Raw genomic sequence first — 24,323 nt, forward strand, 5'->3', positions numbered from 1 at the left:
GTATCGCACCGCGGCTGCTCAATATGGAAAACTCTAAAGCGACCGAATACAAAGAGGAAGAAGACGTACAGAAGAGTAATTGGATTTATTATTTACACATATAAGCAGGAAGAAAGCAGTCACGTTTATTTACAGCAGATATTAGATACACAGTGCAACGCTAGCTTACCTACAGTCTTAATTAACCCAGGGACAGAACAAACAAGGACAGACTCACGCGGGGAATGATGATAGGACTGGTGGGAGATGGATGGCTGGCGGGATAGGGAGGTCCAACTGGTCCTGCAGCCGATCAACTCGTTGGGCAGCCGCCGCGCCTTCGCGGCCCTGCTCCAAACTGCCGTCCAGGCCTCACGCTGCTGTGGCTGCAGTTTCGGTGGCTCCAGCGGCAGTAAATGCAGTTTCGGTGGCTCGAGCCGCAGTAAATGCTGTTTCGGTGGCTCGAGCTGCAGCTCAACTCTGGACTTCTCCCGGACTCAACTCAAAGCGCCTCTCTTGGACTCAACCGCTTGGACTCCCTCTCGTCTCTCTGTCAAAGCTCATCTCTTTTGGGAAACACCCTAGCTGCGGGTTATATAGGCCCCGCCCCTCAACCTTCGCGAACCTCCTTGATGTTTCTCTCCACACCCTCTCCAAGTCCAACCCCTTGTTCGTGGTTGGTTGAGTGGGGCTGACTCACTCCTCCCCTCTATGACGAGGTGGGGACACGCCTTTCTTCCCCAACCCTGCCTCGTGGCCAATGGTGGCAATTGTTGGTTGGCAATGCGAATGGCAATTGACGAAAAGGGGGGATGGAAGTTTTGGGAGTGGGAATGAAGGGAATCTATCTCTTTCACTGGTGCAATGGAGTATTTCAATTAATGGGAGACACAGCCTTACCCTAAAACACATAATAAGATATAACTATTGAACAGGGGTATTCTATGATTGGCTGTGGTGTGGATGCTTTATGGACTAATTATGGGACGCCCTTTGACCTTTACACAGCTCCGGAGGCAGGAGGCGCAGACTCAAGCAATAATAATAATACACACAATCAAAAAAAATACAGTCCTCATAGCCGCAACACTGCACCCTCCTCCTCTTAGGCACTTCCCGGGCCTACAACTTTTATTTAGTGTGACACGTAGGTGTAGTTCCCTCTACTTTTAACCTGACCCTGAGTGCGACAGTTTTAAAACATAAAGAAATGTGTCCCGCTGCTCCATTGCACCCTGCCTAACAGACTTACGCCCACAGTTAACCGAATTGCGGAATGGTCTTCAAACTACACACTGACGGTGGGGAGCATTATTTACAATGACTCTGCTTTTATTTACAAAACTAACCCAGGACCTGTAATTGTTCTTTCTGGGGGGGAGACAGTCTGCTCTGCATCAATGCACCATGAAAGCACCTATAACGCACCAACACACCCTCAAGCACCAATCGGTGCAGTCACCACAGTTCATCAGTGTTCAATGCATGAAAATAAACTCAACAACCCCTAACCCTGCAGGTGGTCTCTTGCTCTTCGGCTCCCTCTGCTGGCTATTATTATGTCTTCCAGTTGTTGTCATTTTTTTCATTCGCTTACTGGCGGCCTATTTGCAATAAAGCTTGCCCAAACGTGTCCATTTTATTTATTTTATTTATGGCCCACAGGGCCGACTACTTGTGGTTCACCTGTGGGGCATCGGTGCCCTGTGGCCAAGGTCCGCCAGCAAGATTTCGGGCCCTCATGGCCGGTTCCAGCAGAGGGGCCATGCCCCAACCCATGGGATCCATCAGTGGTGCTCGGCCACAGGCATGTGGTCCATAATGTGGTGCATCGATGCAGACAGCTGGTTCTGGGAATTTCGGGGGCACAATGGCCAACTCATGCACGCTCCCCTCGGCGCCCAATGGCACACAGGTCATGTGGGCGACAAAAGAGACAAATGAGCGAGGGGTAAGGTCACAAGGGTACACATCAATAAGGCAATGCAAGGCGAAATGCGTACGGAGGGCGAAGTGAGAAAGCTCGTCCCTACCGTATGTCACCCCCCTGTCACCTACACTACCCTTGCCCTTACCCCATATGTACAAAAATCTACACATTTACAAATTCGTCGCTAATGTCTCGTCTCCCCATATTTCTCCAATACCAAATTCGTCACCACAATCCCTCTAGCCAAAATTTGCCATCACCCAATTCGTCATCAATCCTCATAAGGAGGAAGAGATGGAACATCAAGCACAATGTCACACCCACATCATGATGCGTCTCACATTCCAAACATTTGCACAGTAAAATAACAAAACATGGCATGGTGTGGAGGTACGTCATCTTTACTTCAGGTGAGTGGATGCAGATGGTGCGAGGAGACTCCAATCCTAACTATCCTCTAAATGACATTAACACACTTTACACTACCCGGGGTCTTTCCCTGCCAATCCATTGGCCAACTTACACTATGGGTTCTAAAAACCAATTCCCATTGACCAACTGTGGTGCTTCTCAATTTGGGGTCTCACTCCCCCGATTCATCTCCCGGTGCCCTTGCACAATTTCTGGGCTGTGACGTGTAGCTCTCCCAGCAGGTCTACCCACCTGCACACCTCCACCACTGTAGTTGCAACCCGAGCTTACCTAGCTCCTCACCCTAACCTAACTAACTGGGGAGGGCCCCTCCTGGCTCTGTCACCCCACTCGGTGCCCTCTGGCACTGGGCTACCCGGGTCCGTCCTCCGGATCCTCGGGCCCCATCCACAACAACTACTACCGGCTCCCAGAGCCCACCTGCGGCCTCACCTGGCCGACATCCTCACAGTGGTGGAGTGCCCAAACCAACTACACACACCAACAGGCTACACGCCCAGCCATTTCCACAACACTAATGCACCCATCCAAATACCATTCTTTCACCTCGCACCACAGATGCCAATATCCAACCACAATTTACCTGTACCCTCTACCTAACACTTACACTACCCGCCCCGGGTATCCGTGATGGGGGTCCACTCTTCCCCCATTCACACCTTCGCACCATCCACTCCACTCCATAATTTCCACCATACTCACTCCACGACCATCCATTCCAATACCCCATATATTCCACACTACCATTTATTCCACATAGCCACATACACCTGTTGTTGCACACCTGTGCAATCACCTGGTGCCACCTGCACCCTCCTTCCTTCCTGGACCATTTGGTCATCACAATACACATCACCATTACTCACTCTTACTCATACACTGCTCCACACACCTGTTCAGTTGCACACCTGTGCAATCACACCTGTTCCTCACAATCACAATCAGTTACCCATACCCTGCTCAATACACTTCCAATCCTCAAACACACGGCATCATCTCAACTACCTGTTGCCCTGCTAACTTAGTGCTCCCCGTCTTCCCTTTAAACTAAGCACATACCACGTCATTATCATCCACACTAATCTACCTGCGTCCCCACTACAGGTATCAGTCACTAACTAAACCTTAACGTTACCTAATGTCAATCTTCGCTAGATCCCTACACACGATATATCCTAACCCACCCGGGCTAGTTTTCACTGCCATCAACCCCATAAGCTAGTGCTCCTTTGCCCTCCTTCTGTGAGGGATGACAGAGTTGCCATCCCACCACATGGGGCATCTCTTACTATAAATTTTGCTCACCAAATTCCACAAATCAAAATCAAAAAATTTCCAATTTCTGCTAATTCTACTCACTTTTCTAAATTTCGTATCAAATCCACTATCACTATCACCATCATCACAGTCCATTTACTAATGCCTCTCGGTGCGCCAATTCACTTCCACAGCCCGGCTTCGTAAAGCCGAGCAATGAATGCGGGTTGTTTGGTGCCGGCGGCCGGATACGTCCCGCATTCGGTGCAGGGAAGGAGGCTTACCCGGGCCGAGATCCCACGCACCACCTCGGCACGGAGCCATCCAATGGCCCGATCTCGACCTGCCGGAACGTCTCCACAAAAGGGGGTCGCCATGACGACCCTTCCTATCGGGCTGCCCGCTCCACCTAGTGGAGCACGGACGCGGCCGTTCCAAACGCGGCCCAGCGTGGATCACGTACGGCGGTCCTTTCGAACCCGCCGTGGTTCGGATCCCCGTTGGTCCTCGCGGCACGCGAAGCTGCCCGATGCGCACCGAGGGCCTGATTCGGCTAAATGTCGTTCTAACCGCTAACCCGGTTACAGTCGATGCCTCACCTGCATGCTTACACGCATACGCTACCCCTTTCTTGCTCATACATCCAGCTGTTCCCATGCTCCTCGTCGTACCTTCTCTTACACACCTCGGTACACTCATTCCGCTCACAGACTTGGTCACACACCTGACCACCGAACACCTTGGCACACATTCGTCGCTCGCACACCTCCCCAACACACCTCTTCGCGCCCCCTTCTCGGTCACCTCCTCTGTGACAATCACAGGTGTGCTCTCACTCGCACACCCAACCACGTGCCTCACTACTAATTCCAGCGTGCATTCCCATACACGAGCTACCATTCCAGGTGTGCTTCCTTCCATTCCAGGTGTACATCCTCGCTCACCTGTCACAACCAACTCATGCTCCGTGTCACTCTCACTACTTTCACCACCACTCTTGACAGCGCACTCACCCTTACTCTCGACAGCGCACTCTTTCCTCATGCACCCGTCCGTTACACACCTTTCTCGCGCACCCTCTTGCGCACACTCTCCCGTTACTTCCTCCGTAACACTCACCACAGGTGTGCATTCTCCCTTACTCTTGACAGCGCACTCTTTCCTCATGCACCCGTCCATTACACACCTTTCTCGCACACACTCTCCCGTTACTTCTGCCATAACACTCACCACAGGTGTACACTCTCTCGTTACATCCTCTGCAACACTCACCACACCGCGCTTCCATGTGCCCCCTCGCACACGCGCTACGACCGACTCACTCTCGACAGCACACTCACTCCTTGGCACGCACTTTTTCCTCACACACCCCATGGTCGGACATTCTCGCACACCTCTTTTTTCGCACACCAGACCTGTCGCACCCTTCACCAACGGCCTCTCACGAACACCCGGGTCCACATCAACCCCCAAGCCGACTGAAGCTTTCCTCACATCATGTACATTTCCACGTATATCGCCACTCACCTTGGCACCTCGTCTCCGCACCTCTTTCGCCACCTGCAAACTCTTTATTTGGTTAGTGAGCACACCATTATGAGTTGAGCACCGACCTTGTACATATTCCATCACTTCCTCCTGTATTTCCCTCTTAGTTTCTGTCCGTCCCTTCTTAATTTCACTCACCTATTCTTCCACTTCCTCTAATTTTTCCTTTACTTCCTTCATCTCCCGGTGCGCCCCCTCTATCTCTTCCTCTAACGCCACCTTAACCGTTTCTATGTGCGTCCTCACCTCTCGGTCCTTCTGTATACTGAATCGAGGCTCGTGAAAGAGCTGACAACCGCGAGGGAAAGACAGTACAGGGGGACCACGAGGGAAAGACAGCACAGGGGGACCACGAGGGAAAGACAGCACAGGGGGACCACGAGGGAAAGACAGCACAGGGGGACCACGAGGGAAAGACAGCACAGGGGGACTGCGAGGGAAAGACAGCACAGGGGGACCACGAGGGAAAGACAGTACAGGGGGACCACGAGGGAAAGACAGTACAGGGGGACCGTGAGGGAAAGACAGCACAGGGGGACCACGAGGGAAAGACAGCACACGGGGACCACGAGGGAAAGATGGCACAGGGGGACCGCAAGGGAAAGACAGCACAGGGGGACCACGAGGGAAAGACAGCACAGGGGGACCGCGAGGGGAAGACAGCACAGGGGGACCGCGAGGGAAAGACAGCACAGGGGGACCCGAGGGAAACACAGCACAGGGGGACCGTGAGGGAAAGACAGCACAGGGGGACCGCGAGGGAAAGACAGCACAGGGGGACCGTGAGGGAAAGACAGCACAGGGGGACCGCGAGGGAAAGACAGCACAGGGGGACCCGAGGGAAAGACAGCACAGGGGGACCGTGAGGGAAAGACAGCACAGGGGGACCGCGAGGGAAAGACAGCACAGGGGGACCGTGAGGGAAAGACAGCACAGGGGGACCACGAGGGAAAGACAGCACAGGGGGACCCGAGGGAAAGACAGCACAGGGGGACCGTGAGGGAAAGACAGCACAGGGGGACCGCGAGGGAAAGACAGCACAGGGGGACCCGAGGGAAAGACAGCACAGGGGGACCGCGAGGGAAAGACAGCACGGGGACCCGAGGGAAATATGGCACAGGGGGACTGCGAGGGAAAGACAGCACAGGGGGACCGCGAGGGAAAGACAGCACAGGGGGACCGCGAGGGAAAGACAGCACAGGGGGACCACGAGGGAAAGACAGCACAGGGGGACCGCGAGGGAAAGACAGCACAGGGGGACCGTGAGGGAAAGACAGCACAGGGGGACCGTGAGGGAAAGACAGCACAGGGGGACCGCGAGGGAAAGACAGCACAGGGGGACCCGAGGGAAAGACAGCACAGGGGGACCGTGAGGGAAAGACAGCACAGGGGGACCGCGAGGGAAAGACAGCACAGGGGGACCGTGAGGGAAAGACAGCACAGGGGGACCGCGAGGGAAAGACAGCACAGGGGGACCCGAGGGAAAGACAGCACAGGGGGACCGCGAGGGAAAGACAGCACAGGGGGACCCGAGGGAAAGACTCCATTACTTCTGTCACCTCTTCCAACTTCTTCGTCAACCCCTCATGTACCATCTGACATTCCTTCTGTGTCGCTATTAATTCGTTCTTAATGTCTTTTTGTGTCGCTTTTAACCCCCCGATTATTGCCGTGTTCTTTTCCACGTGGTCCACTAGTTCCTTTTGTCCCACTGTCAGCTGTTCTACTCCCTTCGTCAGACCCTCTATTCCCCCCTGTAACCTAGCCGTATTATTCCTCACCTCTTTCTCTATACGCTTTTCACCTCGCTTTACCTCCTCGCGTACCCCCGAGACCTCCTCACTTACACCTCGTCGTATCTCCTCTTTCATCTCCTCCCTCTCTTTTGTAGATGCCACCCTCATCAGGGTGGAGCTTATTTTTGAACTTTTGAAATATGATCTTCTTACCCTCTCAATTTGTTCCTATATATGAAATAAAAATTCAGGCAAAATATGAGCACAATTGAACAATATTTAGGGGTAGCTCAATGATGGTAAAATTTCTGATACCCCAAAGCTGCGGCCGCCCTTTTATTTCGCATACTACTGATAATAGATTAATTCTGTTGATAAATTAAGAACCCAATTTTAACTACTAAGTAAATTGACACTCTCTCCTATCATCATACACACAACATGCAATCATTGTGGTAAAATTAATTACTGGGAACACAGATAAAACCTTTAAGTTATAAAACTCTGTGCTCCATTAAATAAATAATTACAGTAGTAATATGTACATTGTACATACACAATATCTGTTATAATAAAAGAGTAAAATGTTCGTTGAGCTAGAGTCTGCTAGACAATAAATGCTAAAATGAGATGTAGCGCTGACCTGGGAACGCTTATCACCATAGTATCTAAAAGTAAACACTGTACATAGGTGTATCACAGAACACTATTTGAAAATAAAAACGAAGTTATCACAGGCTTTGCAGAGAATCACAGACACAATGGGTGTATAAACATGGTATAATATTATCACAGATTATAGAAGCATAATCATTGTGGTTCAACTGGTTCATATCTATTATCCAACCAATCATCCAAATCCCATTGTTTTGCTGATAAATTGATAATGCAAATTTTCCATGAATTTATATTCCAGACATGTTCAGACTTGTTTACTGTTTGGACTCAATGGACTGACTATGCTGACTAAGCAACAGCTGCAACACTGTTGCAGCAGTATGTTTGTGTAATTGCTTGAGGCATTGTGCTCACTGCTCAGTTATTAATAGAACTGTTTGAATTTTCTTGATTTTTAATTTCTTAATGCTATGTTCTATTTCTTTCAGATTCATATCTGATTGAAAATGTCATCTGTGGAAAAAGCAACAAGATCTCAAACCAAGTTGTATCTCCTTGGCGACTCTGTGACAATTAAGTGGCAGCAAGTTGCCATCATTGCGTATGGCTCTTGGATTCTTCCTACATCACCATCTCGATCTGAAGGAGACCGTAAGACAATCGTCGGATGTTACCATCACGGAAATAGCTAACTTTTGGAAGAAAGCTAGAATCCCGATGAGAGCTCATCAAAACTGCCAAACCAAGCTTGAGCAGACATTTGAAGAATGGCGTCTTCTGAAAAAGACCAAAGCGCGAATGTCACCAACTCAACTCGCGAGAGTCGGCTTTTGTTTCCAGGCTTGAAGACCTTTTTGATGTCGCTCACGCTGATGCTCTGACCAATACGTCAGTATTACAAGAAGACAACGATTTCTTGTTAGCCCAGTGAGAAAAGGGAAGAAGGGGGTCACTGGCTGGAGTAGATGTAAAGCTTGCTGCGAAGGAGAAAACGGTGTCCAAAAGAGAGGAGGAAATGCTTGCCAGGCGACAGCAAATGGAGCAAATTAAACAGTTAGCAGCTTCTACAGCTGAACTGATTTCATCTGGTTCTGAATCTGAAAACAGCTCAGCAGAAGATAGTGAAAATATGGAAACTGGGGACAATGCAAGTGAGGGAGCTGCTGGAGGCATCACATTTCAGACACGAAAAAGAAAGAGGGGGTGAAAAACTGTCGTTACTGAAGAACTCGCAGCCGCTCTAGATCGCACAAAAGTGTCAGACCGCAAAGCCGTTTTTGTTATAGCAGAAACTGCCAAAAGCTTGGGACAGAACATTGATGAACTTGCTCTAAACAGAGACTCAATTCGCCGACAAAGAGTACAACACCGAGTCCAGAGATCTGCAAATATAAAGGCGGAGTTTCAGGGTAACGTTCCCCTTGTTGTTCACTGGGACGGCAAACTGATCCTTGATTTAATTGGAAAAGAGAAGGTTGATCGCCTGCCAGTATTGGTTTCAGGGAAAGGAGTTTCTCAGCTACTCACAGTTGCCAAGCTTCCATCTGGAACAGGCGAGGCTCAGGCTGCTGCTGTCTTTGGAGCCATTGAAGACTGGGGCGTAGCCGACAGCATCCGAGCTATGTGTTTTGACACGACCAGCTCAAACACTGGTCGGATCGCTGGTGCCTGTGTCCTCCTAGAGCAGAAGCTTGAGAAGGAGCTCTTGTCACTAGCTTGCAGGCATCACATTATGGAATTGATAATTGGTGCAGTGTTCCAAGTGTGTATGGGATTGGGAGCCAAATCTTCTCCCGAGGTTCCACTCTTCAAACGCTTCCAGGAATACTGGGGATTCATAGATACGGCCAAGTATGAACCAGGGATTGCAGCTGATGATGTGGCAAGTCTAGTGGAAGACATAAAGCAAGGCACTATCGATTATGCCAACAAGCATCTTGAACAGAGTCAGCCGAGAGATGATTATAAATAATTATTGGAACTTGTGATTGTCTTTCTCGGTGCTGCTCCTGCCAGAGGAGTGCGATTCATGTCACCCGGAGCAATGCACCACGCCCGCTGGATGTCCAAAGTAATATACTGTCTCAAGATCTGGATGTTCAAGGCTCAATTCAAACTGACTCCTGCAGAAAAGAGAGGATTACGTGGTGTGTGTATTCACAGTACGTGTCTACCTGACAGCCTGGATCTCTGCACCTCAAGCATCAGGTGCTCCTTGCAGTGACCTGCTGCTGCTGAAGTCACTGCTTGAATACTCATCAATCCATCCAGCCATCTCAAAGTCAACATCACGCAAGTTTTCCAATCACGTGTGGTACTTGTCACAGGAACTTGTTAGCTTGGCTTTCTTCGACAGTCGGGTCAATTCGGCAACCAAGAGACTGATGGTGAGTGCCATGAAGAATGAAGAAGACCAAGATCAGGATCATTCCAAGCGAATCACTGTTGCTCTTGATTCATTCAAGGACAAGAACTTGGAAGATTTCATCACGGCAAGGTCAATGAAACTTCTGCGAATGATGGAACTTCCAGATGGATTTCTCGCGGTTGATCCGGACTTGTGGGATGACAGAGACGACGACAAGCAGGCTGCAGAAACAGTCAACTCTCTAAAAGTTGCCAATGACTACGCTGAACATGGAGTGGCACTCATTCCGGAGTACAGTGGGTTGATAACCTGCGATGAAACTCAGCTGCAATTCCTGCTGCAAGTTGTCGAGGACCATCGCAGAATGTACCCTGATAGCAGAAAACATACACTGTCCGGGATGCCATGAAAATAATAAATTTGGGGTTTGCTGGACATTGTCAGACTGATACTATGAACTCTGTCAGAAACTGAACAAAGAATTCACTATTAACGTGTTCAAAAATAAATACTGTGTTCAAGTGTGTTGTTTAAAATAAATTAAGATATAGTCTGATATACTCGTAATTCGTTGAATTTTTATAATTTTCATAATCTTTGCGGCCCTTGAGCTACCCCTAAACATAATAATTTAGTGCTCAAACTTTTTATACAGTGTTTCTATATTATATGGAACAGATTAAGGGGGTAAGACTTTCAAACATAAAAATTTAGTTTTTAAAAAAAATTTAAGCTCCACCGTAACCCTCATCTGTCCCAATTCATCCCTCTGGGCATCCAGTTTGGTTTCTACCCCGATTCTCACCTCCTCTATCTGGTTCCCCATCTGTTCGATTTCTCGGGCGGATTGCTCCCCTATCTCCCGCAATTTGTCTTCCATCCTATTTTCTAACCCCATTAACCCATTTTTTACCTCTTTTATCCCGTTGTCTAACCCCTCAAATTTGTCGTCTAACTTCCCAAATTTCTTGTCTAATCCCTTAAAATTATTGTCTAACCCCTCAAATTTAGCTTCTAGCCGTTCCCCCATTTCTCCCATTTTGCCCCCCATTTCGCCCATTTTGCCCCCCATTTGCTCACTCTGAGCATCCATCCGGTTCCCCATTTGTCCCATACTGCTTTTCAAACCTCTAATTTGGTCTCCCAATTGCTCACTATTCTTTTCCATAAGGGCCTTCATTTGCATCATAAAAAGGTTCAAATCCACCGGTGGCGCTGCTACGGTCGTGGGCGCGGCTAGATTTGGTGCCGCTGTAACCGCGTGCGCAAAGGCGCCATTTTGCGCGCCTGAACCCTCGTGCGCGAGAGCGCCATTTTGTGCATCTGATACCCCCTCAACCACATTGCCAATGTTCTCCTCCTCTCTTTCATCCACATACATTTCCCCGAGGTCCTGGGTCGATTCCACCCCGTCTATCTCGAGCTCACCCACCGGCATCCGATCGCCTTGACCAGCCATGGCGCGATTTCAAAATTCGGGTTTTTCTTTAAAACACAAAACAAATTTCCAGCAGCTTGTAATTTTGAGCGCGTTAAGCGCGCTTCGGGCCTCGTATCCCACTCCCGGACACCAATTGTTACGGACGCGGTTAAAGGATGTTATTTTACCGAGCGGTGGTATTACCGCGACCGAACAGTTATTCCCCAACTAGAACCCGATTCCACCCAAACATTGGCCGTATCGCACCGCGGCTGCTCAATATGGAAAACTCTAAAGCGACCGAATACAAAGAGGAAGAAGACGTACAGAAGAGTAATTGGATTTATTATTTACACATATAAGCAGGAAGAAAGCAGTCACGTTTATTTACACCAGATATTAGATACACAGTGCAACGCTAGCTTACCTACAGTCTTAATTAACCCAGGGACAGAACAAACAAGGACAGACTCACGCGGGGAATGATGATAGGACTGGCGGGAGATGGATGGCTGGCGGGATAGGGAGGTCCAACTGGTCCTGCAGCCGATCGACTCGTTGGGCAGCCGCCGCGCCTTCGCGCCCTGCTCCAAACTGCCGTCCAGGCCTCACGCTGCTGTGGCTGCAGTTTCGGTGGCTCCAGCTGCAGTAAATGCAGTTTCGGTGGCTCGAGCCGCAGTAAATGCTGTTTCGGTGGCTCGAGCTGCGGTAAGTGCTGTTTCGGTGGCTCGAGCTGCAGCTCAACTCTGGACTTCTCCCGGACTCAACTCAAAGCGCCTCTCTTGGACTCAACCACTTGGACTCCCTCTCGTCTCTCTGTCAAAGCTCATCTCTTTTGGGAAACGCCCTAGCTGCGGGTTATATAGGCCCCGCCCCTCAACCTTCGCGAACCTCCTCGATGTTTCTCTCCACACCCTCTCCAAGTCCAACCCCTTGTTCGTGGTTGGTTGAGTGGGGCCGACTCACTCCTCCCCTCTATGACGAGGTGGGGACCCGCCTTTCTTCCCCAACCCTGCCTCGTGGCCAATGGCGGCAATTGTTGGTTGGCAATGCGAATGGCAATTGACGAAAAGGGGGGATGGAAGTTTTGGGAGTGGGAATGAAGGGAATCTATCTCTTTCACTGGTGCAATGGAGTATTTCAATTAATGGGAGACACAGCCTTACCCTAAAACACATAATAAGATATAACTATTGAACAGGGGTATTCTATGATTGGCTGTGGTGTGGATGCTTTATGGACTAATTATGGGACGCCCTTTGACCTTTACACAGCTCCGGAGGCAGGAGGCGCAGACTCAAGCAATAACAAGTGAATCCTCTTGGATTGCGCTGAGGTTTGGGCATGGAATTTCGAGCCTCGATCATGGTTCGAGCCTCGATCTTGTATACAAAAATAATAATAATAATAATAAGAACCTTGGGCCGAATCTCGCGCTTCACCAGTGCGCGTGCGCGAATTTACGTCACGTCGGCAGCGAGAAGGGGTTCCCCAACACGAACCAATCAGGAACTGCCACGTCACACTTATATGATCTCAGAATTCCTGTGACAGGAATTCGCGTTACACTGGCTGGAAGTCATTCGCTAGAGGCGCTTCCTCAGCGCTAATAATAATACACATCAAAAAAAATACAGTCCTCATATCCGCAACAATATGTTCATCTTTCATTAATCATCCACTTTATAAACTCCCCCCTTGCCCCTCCCCTTCAACTCTCCCCCCCAACCATCCCACCCAAATTCTCCCTCCTCCCACCTCCTTCTCAAAGCTGCCTCCTCCCCACTTCGTCTCCCTTCTATGTCATACCTCCACCTCCCCCAACCTTCTACTTTCCTCTGCCCCCCCTCAAACAAACTCTCACTGTGCCTCATTCCATCACCATCAAACCTTTCGTCCTCCTCATCCTTCCCTTTCTTGTAACTCTTCTGTAATCTCTGACACACTATCAAATGCTCTTCCTACATCCTCCTCTCACCCTTCATCTGACCCTACCCCTCCCCACCCCTGTCCTGCACCCGATGCTCCCCCTCTCTCCTCACTAACGGTATGGACCTCAAACATCCGGGGCCTTCGCTCAAACCTGATTGATCTCTCCATTCAGGTTGCTTCTGAAAATCCAGACTTGATCTGCTTAACAGAAACTTTCCTCCTTCAAGATGTCTCTGATTCCTTAATATCTCTTCCTGGTTACTCCGTCCTCCGGTACGATAGACCTGAGCCTCGTCCTGGTGGTGGGGTGGCTATCTTTATCAAAAACTCTCTTCCTCACTCTCCCTGCACTGCCCTCTCTCCACCCCACCCACAGGAGTACCTCTGGCTACGGCTTCCTCTCCACTCCCACCTTTTGTTCATATGTGTTCTGTACCGTCCTCCAAACAGTGATGACTCCATTTACATTTCTCTGTCGGAAAACATGGACCAACTTCTATCAACTCATCCAAACTCTCTCTTCCTCATATGTGGCGACTTCAACTGTCATCATGCCAGCTGGCTGGGTGTGGGTTCATCTCTCACCAGCCATGGCACCTCAGCAAAGGACTTCTCTGACTCATTGGGACTGACACAATCTGTCAATTTCCTGACCCGGATCTCAGTCAATGGAGTATCTTCTCTTCTGGACTTGGTTATGACTAACTTCCCTGCAAATGTCTGCTGCTCTTCTTCTGCTCCAATCGGTTCTTCTGATCATGTGCTTGTTAAAGTGGACATCTCACTGGCCATTCTCAGTGAGCCTCCTCAGCGCCGACGAGTCTGGCATTTCACTCAGGGCGACTGGCACGGTCTGCAAGCAGCCATCAATCAACTGGACTGGTCTCCCATCTCTAATGCCTCTGACATCAATTCTTCCTGGGAATTCTTCCAAAGCAAACTGCTCTCTCTCATGCACAGATTTATCCCAGCTCGTCTTCAGTTGTCTTACCCTTCCTCCCGTCCATGGTACACTGAATCTTGTGGTGAGGCAGTTGCCCTGAAACAACTTGCCTTTGCGTCTTGGAAGGCAAATCCAACTGAAGGCAATCTCAGTTCCTTCCACCAAGCTCGAAACAAGTGTGTTTCTACCCTCAGGAGTGCCAGGAAGCACTATCTCTCCACATTCAAGATTGAACTCTCAAACCTGTCTCCTTCCTCCAAATCCTGGTGGCGTCTGGTCAAATCCGTTTCTGGTGTTTGTTCCCCCTCCATCCCCTCCCTTACCTCAAATGGCTACACAGTTGACACCGCACGTGACAAAGCCGAATGCCTCAACTCTGTGTTTGCCTCAAAATCTTGTGTCTCAAACCCATCTCTCTCTGTTCCCACCTTTCCCAGTCGAACCCAACTGCTCCTGGACTCTGTGTCCTTCTCTCCTGACAAGGTGGAGAAGTTTTTATCAAACCTCGACTCTGATTCTGCAACTGGACCAGATGGCATCAACCCTCGGGTCCTAAAATCCTGCTCTGCCGCTCTATCTCACCCTCTCTCTGTTCTTTTCACCCTCTCTTTTGCTCAAGGTCATCTGCCAGCATTTTGGAAATCAGCAAACATTACCGCTTTACACAAAAAAGGTGCAAAAACAGATCCTTCCAACTACAGACCAATCAGCCTGCTCCCAATTATCAGCAAAGTCATGGAATCCACCATTGCTTCGGATATTAAATCCTTCCTCTTCTCCAATGGCTTGATCTCTGATCATCAATTTGGATTCAGACCAGGTCATTCTACTCTGGACATGTTGCTTCTACTGTCTCAACAATGGATGGAGGTCCTCAATGCCAAACAGGAAATCAGAGCTGTCTCACTTGACATATCACGTGCCTTCGATACGGTCTGGCACCCAGCTCTGCTCACCAAACTCACCTCCTATGGTATTCAGGGAAATCTCCACTCATGGCTTGCGGATTTCCTCTCTGGTTGTAGGCAACGTGTGGCCCTGAATGGATTTCTCTCATCTTCCCTCCTGTTCTGGCTGGAGTTCCCCAAGGTAGTGTTCTGGGCCCTGTGCTATTTCTGGTCTTCATCAATGATCTCTCTGACTCTCTGGAAAATCCTCTCTATCTCTTTGCTGATGACTCCACTATCTGCCGCTCCATTCCTCATCCCTCAGATCGGCAGTCTGCAGCCTCCTCACTCTCTGCAGACCTGTACAAAATCACAGACTGGTCAAACAAGTGGAACATGTCTTTCAATCCTGACAAATCTCACACTCTTACAATGTCTCTCCGAAAGGACCGACTGGAAAACCCTCCCATCTACTTTCTCAACAATCCTCTCCAAGAAGTTCTGTCGCTCAAGCTTTTGGGTCTCACTATCTGCCATGATCTTTCTTGGGAAAACCACATTTCCAAGCTGGCCTCCAAAGCCAGTCGCCGACTGGGCATCCTCCGTCGTGCGAAGTCCTTCCTTGGCACACCTGAGCTCCTCACCACATACAAGGCTTTCATCCGCAGCTCAATGGAATACTGTTCCCCCCTCTGGGCTGGTGCTCCTGCCTCACACCTTGCTCGGCTTCACGCTGTTGAGGCCAAAGCTTTCAGAATCATTGGAATCTCCCGCGATGAAGTCAACTCCGAGGGCCTTTCACTCACTCACCGCAGGCAGGTTGGTGGTCTTTCTGTCTTCTACCGACTCCTCTCCGGCCTTGCTCCCCCAGCTCTCTCTGTGCTCTGTCCCCCCAATATTCCTTCAGGTCGCACAAGATCTGCCTGCAACCCTCTTATGGTTAAACTGCCAAAGTCTAGGCTCTCTGCTCACCTTCATTCTTTCATTCCCCTTTTCTCCCGCCTCTGGAACAAACTCCCCCACTCCCTTCAATCCCACTCCTCCCTCCAGGTCTTTAAAACAGCTGTTCACCACCATCTCTTATCTTCCCCCATCGAAAACCTTGATCTTTTCTACCCCCGGTAATTCACCCCAGAGTCCTTGCAGTGTTCATATGTTTTATTCCTCTCCCACCTCCCCCCCAAGTCCTCCCGATGTCCCTGCTCTCAAATGTTGTGTTTGTGTCCTTCCCCCTCTCTCCCCATCTTGTCTGCCGCTCCCCTTGTTTTTTGTGTTTTGTGTGTCGGTTTGTCTTTTTGTGTGATTAATGTTAGCTCTTTCACGAGCCTCGATCTTGTATTAAAAAAAACAAAAAAAAAACTCTCCTTTCCTCTGCTCTTCTTTCCTCGAGTTCTCGTGCAGCGCTCCTTTCCTCTGCCTTTTCCTCTGCTCTTCTCTCCTTGAGTTCTCGTTCCTGTCCTGCTCTTTCCTTTTCTGCCTTCCTTTCCTCTGCTTTTAACCTTTCCTGGCTCTGCAGTTGCATCTCCAGTTTCCGGAGCTCCACATTTTCTTTTTCTTCGGGTTACCAATCCAAGGCTACCTCTGTCCATGTGCCCTGTCCCACCAGAGATTCTATCACCAATGTCTGCATCTCTGCTTTCTTCATATTAACTCGGACCTCCAAGTTAAAATGTCTGGCCAATATCAAGAGTTCCGATTTTTTCAATGCTTGGAACTGTGTCTCATTAGAGGACACCGCAAACTTTCCTGCATCAAACACCATGGTGACTATCAGTTAACACCTGTTAACCTTCACACAAAAATTTCCAAATTTTTGAAAAATTTGGGAATGTTAGAAAAATTCCAAATTTGGGAATTTTGGGAATGTTATGGAATTCTATCCCAGACGAATTATCAGGGAATTTAATCCCGGACGAGCCCCCAATTTGTGTTATGTGCTCCTCCCCGACCCACTGGTCACGGTGTACTTCCGAGCCCCGAGAGGAGTCACGGCAGAAAAATGTGTTTTTCTGTGTGTCAAAGATCAATGGAGAAGCCACCCCAATTGTTACTCACAAACAAATATTGTATTGAGATCACACAAGAATAACGGTACAACAACAATAGTATTCAAAAGTACAATCAATATGTCCTATGATGGTACCATCAGTTTTGCAATATATAACTCACTGTGCTCCAAGTGAGTGTAACAAGAACATTCCCCAATGTCACTTATTCCCGGCTCCAAGACGAAGCTGATTCGCTCCAGCGATCGCTGGAATGATGTCCAAAGGACCAGAATCCCATGCGGATGGCCAGGGCAGTCACACAGCCGAAGCTGTACAAAGGCACCCTCAAGGCGACTGGGAAACCCAAAGGCGCCCTACAGGCGACCGAGAGATCACACTCCTCGGGTATGGACGAATTAGCCTTCAAAAATCCACGTCACACACACGCCCCAGATCGACGTCTCAATGCGGTGAGAATTGTCGAAAAGAAACGAAACCGTGAGCGAAGCACATATCCTGCGCGAGTCAAAATGGCCGACGACCCGGTCTCGTGGCGCACGGCACGGCGATGATTCTCTCCTGAATCGATCGCAAAACCTGACATGCAGGTTGACCGGTCACAGCGATGACAACTCCGTCGTAGGAATTCCTCTCCCGGAAACCCGAAGGTTCGCTTCAGAACCCGGAGCAACTCAGCTTTCTTGTCCGACTCATTCGCTCCATCCTTTTCTCTCTTCTTCTTCTTCTTCTTCTACCTCCGGTTCCCGATCCGGTTTCATTTTTAAAACATTCCTTTTACCTTTTGACAATAATAATTGCTATTTCCCTCAAACAACAATAATAATAATACATGGAACCAGAAATGTCTCTAGTGGATTTAAGCCACCACAACGGAAGTGACGAATCCGTAACAATACATTATGACCTGAAATGGCAAACTACGCTCCTCAAACGTGATGCCAGGTGCGATTTTGGGTACAGAATATAGGGCACTTTCTGCTACTGAAATTGAAAACTTTGGCAGGGATAATCATTGCTTAGACTTTTAATATCTCAGGCTAATCATCCCTACCATGATATGCTATCATGGATATCTTGTTTATTATAATTTTCATCAAAACACGGTACGATTGATTGTGTGATACCTTGGTCTTTTTATTGTAGATTTTCTCCAATGGGGATCAACTATAGGGCAACCAAGGAACCCATTAATGGAACGCCACTGAATTACATAACCCTTACCAATATACACCGTGATCATCCGATTATGTCCGAATATCAACCTACTAAGAAGAATCGTGTTTTGGAGAAATCCCACCATCTTCCCATCGGTGGGGGCTGAGGTTAGGGTTTCTTTATACTCTATAAATGCTGAGCATAATGCGAGGAAACAAATGTGCCATTTCTAGTCTTGGTATGATTCGGCCAGGGTCAGAATCTAACCACTGATCTATCAAGGCTTTTGGGTTGTTTTTAAATCTAAATAATAGAGGATACACCAGCAACTTGTGAAGATGAAGTTCAAATGCATACCTCATACAGGAAGATGTGGGTAGCGATTGGACTGGTGCAGATGGCCAACATATAGTGTCAGTGGTTGAGAGAAAAAAACATTCCGCCATTTTGATTATTAAATATAAACAGATGGCTCCTTGGAGCATTTATTATTTCCTTCTTTTCCAACTAATTTTGTTTGCTTCCAAACCTTTATCTTTAGTGTGTGCAAGTGTGTCCTGCCCATCCATTCCCTGGTGCCCATATATGCCTCTGTAAAGTACGCATTAATCTTAAAATTTAATAATAAGCATCCAATTTTATAATACAAATAAAATGAAAACTTTCAAGCAAAAATACATGATTTTGACAATGCTTATGCATCCATCCTTTTAATTTTTTTTGGACTAATTAATACTCTCGTATTTGAAAAGCCTCACCTTCCATCCTCATGGTTGAGAGCAGGTCGGCACAGCGTTGAGACGCGGTGTGTCAGGTGGGGAGCGAAAAAGAACCAACATCGGAATGGAGCTTATAACAGACCCAGGGGTGCTGTTCTTGGATGAACCAACTACAGGACTTGATGCAAGCACAGCCAATGCAGTCATGCGTCTGTTACACAGGTTAAAGCGACATCTTTAAGCCCATGCATTTTGCAATAATTTATCCCTTTATCGCACATTGATTGTATTAGCTTTTTTTTGCTTCAAAAATCAAACTGTTTTTAGCTATATGTTGTCAGAAGCAGTATATGAAAATGTCTCAACAACTTCTGTGTGCAGGTTGTCTAGTAACGGGAAAACCATCATCTTTTCAATTCACCAACCTCGGTACTCTATCTTCAAACTCTTTGACTCAATCACCCTGCTCGCTGATGGTCATATGATATTCCACGGACCTGCGCAGGAAGCTTTATCCTACTTTAGCGCTAACGGTGAGCCTCACGTTTCCTCTGTTGAGATTAGTTTTGATATAAACTTAGCTAAATTCCATTGACTGTTACACATTGGGTTTTGATCCATAATAATGATCTGTGGAGAGTTCGTAGAATTTCATCAAGTATACACTTACAGGTTTTATTTTTTTAGATAGATTAAGGAGAAATTTGAACTTATGCTCCACAGGGGACTTCCGTCCAATTTAAGCTCATTACACTTTGACATACTCTTTCTGCTCTGTTAACCCTATCATTTGCCCTCAGTCGTTTTCCATCTGCTTGGAAGTCAGCCAACATCATATTACATAAACAAGAAAGAGCAATCAGAGATTGCAGAGCCTCACCAGGACGTGTTTTAGTGGTTTTTAAGGCTTTTTTGTTAAAACAAATATGGCGGCCGAACCACGTGACCGATGACGTTATCATTATTTGTTTTTCTCCACCAATTTATCCATAGATGATGCTCAAAATTTTTCATCTTGATCGGATGAAGTTTTGTACTTGTTGAATTATGATGTCATAATGGAGGAACCTATGACATCATCATTAATAGATGTTATTCCCTATGGAGAGTTCTTTACAATGAGCCATGTCTCAATTTTTTCTATACAGCACTTTCGGAGTTATAGAGGTGCAAATTTTTTTCGATTTTTTCTCCAAGATGGCGCCTGTCTGTACCACCTGACCTATGAAATCATAGTTATCATAAAAAATCTACATGAGGAGGCGCACCTATGGTGAAAATTTCTGTCAATCGGACCAACGGTTGCAGAGAAATATTTATTCTGTGAGGACAAACAGACAAACAAACGGACTCGAATGCAATACCCTCTCCTCTGGCGAGGGTGACAAGGTGCAAAAAATGATTTCCTAAACTAAAGACCTATCAGCTTACTTGCAATCATCAGCAAGGTCATGGAATTCATCATCACAGTTGATATGAATCCTTCCTTTTTTCCAGTTGTCTGATATCAAGCCATCAATTCGGATTCAGACCCAGCCACTCTATCCTGGACTTGGTGCTTCTCTCCCAACGATGGATGTATGCCCTCAATCTTAGACTTGCGATCAGGGCCATCCCTCTTCACAAATCTCAAGCATACAGTATGGAAACCCCATCTTGCTCTCTAATCTCTCAGCCTATGTCATCCAAAGTTATCTCCTCTCATTGCTTGCTGACTTTCTCAATTTCTTAGTCAGCGTGAGGCTGGCATGCCACAAAGCAGTGTCCTGGTCCCAATCCGAATACAGATCTTCATCAACGATCTTTCTGATTCTCTGAAAAAACCTCCTTATCATTTCGGTGATGACTCCACCCTCTGTCATAGTATCCGTTATCCTTCAGATAGGCAAGGCAACAGCCCCTTCCTTTTCACCAGACCTTGATTGAATCAGGAGCTGGTCCATTACTTTTAATGTCTTTCACTCCTGACAAGTCATATATACTATTACTCTGTTTCTCTGAAAGTACCATCTGGCAAGCACTTCTTTTTATTTCCATAACAAACCTCTTGAATTTCAGCCATTCAAACGTTTGGGTCTCACCTTAAGACACAATCTCTCTTGGGAAAACCACAAAATAAAGTTGGCCTCCAAAGACTGCCATCGGCTGTGCATTCACCATCATGCCAAGTCTTTCTTGGCAAATCTGAACTTTGATCAACTTACAACACCACCATCTACAGCTCAATGAAGTACTCCTCTCTGCTTTAGGCTGGCACCCTTGCCTCATACCTTTCAAATATTGATGCCTTGGAGTCCATGTCCCTCAAAATCATTGGAATCTCCTTTGATGAAGCTGAATGTCAGGGCCTGTTGCTCCTGCATTGCAGACAGGTCAGTGGCCTGTCTTCATCCCCCTCCTTTCGCATCTTGTATCCTCTGCCCTTTCTCTGCTCTGTCCCCTCCCGGTTTCTCCAAGGTGCACAGGCTCTGCCAGTAACCGACTTCTGGTGGAACTTACAAAATCCAGGCTCATTGCTCACCTCTACTCATTTCCGCCTCTTTTGTCTCACGTGTGAAACCAACTTTCTCAGTCTCTTCAATCTCACCCTTTCCTGCGGGGCTTCAAGATTGCTGTTCAATGCCTCATCATTCCCCATCCATACTCATGATCTTTTCAACCATCAATGCTCCCCAAGCCCACCCAGTCCAGGTCATTGTGTTCTCTCCCCTCTCCATATACCCACCTTTCCATTTTTTGTTCCATTCTTGTTTCATCCTCGATTTTTCCTTCCTGTTCTTTCACCTTCTTTCTTGCTGTGCTTGAGCTTGCATGCAGCTTATCCACTGCCTATGTCTTCTTCCTTTCCCTTTACTCTCAACCATTGTTCCTTCAAGTGTCTCTCTGTTGTCTTCCTCTACTCTGCTGTTGGTGTGTCTTTCCACTTTCCATTCTGTTCTCTGTTCCAGCTTTTCCATAGGTCTCAACATTGTACCAAAAATATTTGTACAATTCTGGAACAGGTATCCAGCATTTGAAGACAGCCCATCAAAGCAAAGAAGCTTGCGTCGAGATGCTTATGATGGGAATACGACTGACCAGCTGGTAGTAGTTAAGGGATCTCTCTTGGCACCTTTTAGTGAAAACGAGTAATGGCGGAAACTTTTGTTCATGTTAAGCAGCCAAGACCTGCAGAAGGGGTAAAATTTCACATGCTTTGTGACAAAAATATTAATTGTGTTTTTCTTGCTGTGTGTGCAAATTGATCCAGGCTATGAATGTGAAGCTCACAACAATCCTGCAGACTTCTTTTTGGATGTTGTGAATGGTGACTCAACGGCACTCGACAACAAATTAGAGAACGGTAATTATTGAAACTTCAGGAGCAACAAAGAGCATTGACAAACACAGAGCATTGCCGGCATGTATAGATCATAGTAGATCTGAGAATCAGGGAAGATTCACTCACTTACTGATCAACAACAAAGCACCCTTGCAATGTCTTTTCATGTTGCTTCAGTAGCATTCGACACCAATACGACACTCAATAAATTCCCATCTCTCTACGTAGCATGAAAAATACATTGACTATGGTTTGTATATAGTAAAAATTAACCTGTCAATTAATTGTTATGAATTTTTTTTTTAATGTGAATGAGCAGGATAGCCTTCACATACAGACCACTTCCTTTATAAGGAGTAAAAGTATGACCATTGACCACAACACAGATACAGTCACGTGAAAAAGTAAGTACACCCCATGTAAAGTTTAGACTTTTTCAACATATTTCAACATACAGCTATTTGATCTTCATTTCAACAATATTGATAGATAAAGGTGATATAATATAACAAATATCATGAAACATTTACATTTTGTAGTCCATTGTATAATTTAAATAAACATAAATGCAAATTTTGCATGTGGAAAAAGTAGGTACACCCATGGCTCTAATAGGTGGTATTGCCCCCTTTGGCATAAACAACCTCAAGTAGGTGTTTCTTATAACTGTCGACCAGTCTCTGACATCGACTGGGAGAAATTTTTTCCCACTCCTCCATGCAGAATTCTTTCAGCTATGCGATGTTTGAGGGGTTTCTTGCATGCACAGCTCGTTTCAAATCCCCCCACAACATCTCGATGGGATTTAGATCCGGGCTTTGACATGGCCATTCCAGAACCCTCAATTTCTTTATTTTGAGCTATTCCTTGGTGGATTTACTGGTATGTTTAGGGTCATTGTCATGTTGCAATGTCAACCTTCGGTTGAGCTTCAACTTCCCGACAGATGGCCTCACATTATCCTCAAGCACCCTCTGGTACAATGAAGAATTCATAGTGGATTCTATGATGGTGAGCTGCCCAGGCCCTGATGCAGCAAAGCTGCCCCAAACCATAATATTTCCACCACCATGCTTTACAGTTGGTATCAGGTTCTTGTGGTCAAATGCTGTCTTTGGTTTTCGCCAAACATGTCTTCTGGTACTGTGGCCAAATAGCTCTACCTTTGACTCATCTGTCCAGAGCACATTGTTCCAGAAGTGCTGGTCTTTGCCTAGGTGTTCATTGGCAAACTTTAGTCTTGCCCTGATGTTCTTTCTGGACAGCAAAGGTTTCCTCCTGGCACACCTCCCATGTAGATCAAATTTGTGCAGCCTCTTTCTCATGGTAGACTCGTGCACTTTGACATCAACAGTGGCAAGAGCTACCTGTAGGTCCCGTGATGACATTCTGGGGTCCTTAGAGACTTCTTTCAGCATCTTGCCGTCTGCTCTCGGGCTGAACTTTCTGGGGTGGCCTGGCCTGAACACGTTGGCAGGTGTTTCGAATCTTCTCCACTTGCAGATGATCTTCCGGACAGTCGAATGATTGATTTCAAATTGTTTGGAGATCTTTTTAAATCCCTTCCCAGACTCGTAGGCATCTATAACCCTCTTTCTGAAGGCCTCAGAGAGCTCTTTGATCTAGGCATGGTGACACCGCACACTTTAACAACAAAGAGCAAACCAAACTAAATGTCTGGGGTTTAAATAAGACAGGTTCTTCCAAGATCCTCTCTAACGATGTTCTAATCATTTGCTCCTGAGCTGGTGCACCTGATTCTCATTTTAGGTGTTTGAAGTAGTGATAAATGTGGGGGTGTACTTACTTTTTCCACATGCGAAATTTGCATAAATGTTTATTTAAATTATACAATGGACTACAAAATGTAAATGTTTCATGATATTTGTTATATTATATCACCTTTATCTATCAATATTGTTGAAATGAAGATCAAATAGCATTATGTTGAAAAAGTCAAAACTTTACATGGGGTGTACTTACTTTTTCACGTGACTGTATGTACAGACAAATAAGGGGTGACAAGATTGACTACACAAATAATACAACATAAGGTTATTTGTCTCTA

The 24,323-nt window shown here is 47.1% G+C and overlaps 1 protein-coding gene across 4 annotated transcripts in view; it reads left to right on the forward strand.

Annotated features, from left to right (window-relative positions):
* ABCG2 (ATP binding cassette subfamily G member 2 (JR blood group)) overlaps positions 1 to 24,323 on the forward strand; it is a 179,038-nt gene that overhangs the window by 100,790 nt on the left and 53,925 nt on the right. For all 4 annotated transcript variants that reach the window (XM_078776648.1, XM_078776646.1, XM_078776647.1 and 1 more), the window contains 3 exons: positions 18,998 to 19,155; positions 19,315 to 19,466; positions 22,184 to 22,276. In XM_078776648.1, the coding sequence (XP_078632774.1) occupies positions 18,998 to 19,155; positions 19,315 to 19,466; positions 22,184 to 22,276 (403 nt within the window). The remainder of the gene's footprint in view (positions 1 to 18,997; positions 19,156 to 19,314; positions 19,467 to 22,183; positions 22,277 to 24,323) is intronic.

This window comes from Myxine glutinosa, chromosome 4 (genome assembly GCF_964187855.1).
Source record: "Myxine glutinosa chromosome 4, kmMyxGlut1.1, whole genome shotgun sequence".
NCBI classification, from domain to species: Eukaryota; Metazoa; Chordata; class Myxini; order Myxiniformes; family Myxinidae; genus Myxine; species Myxine glutinosa.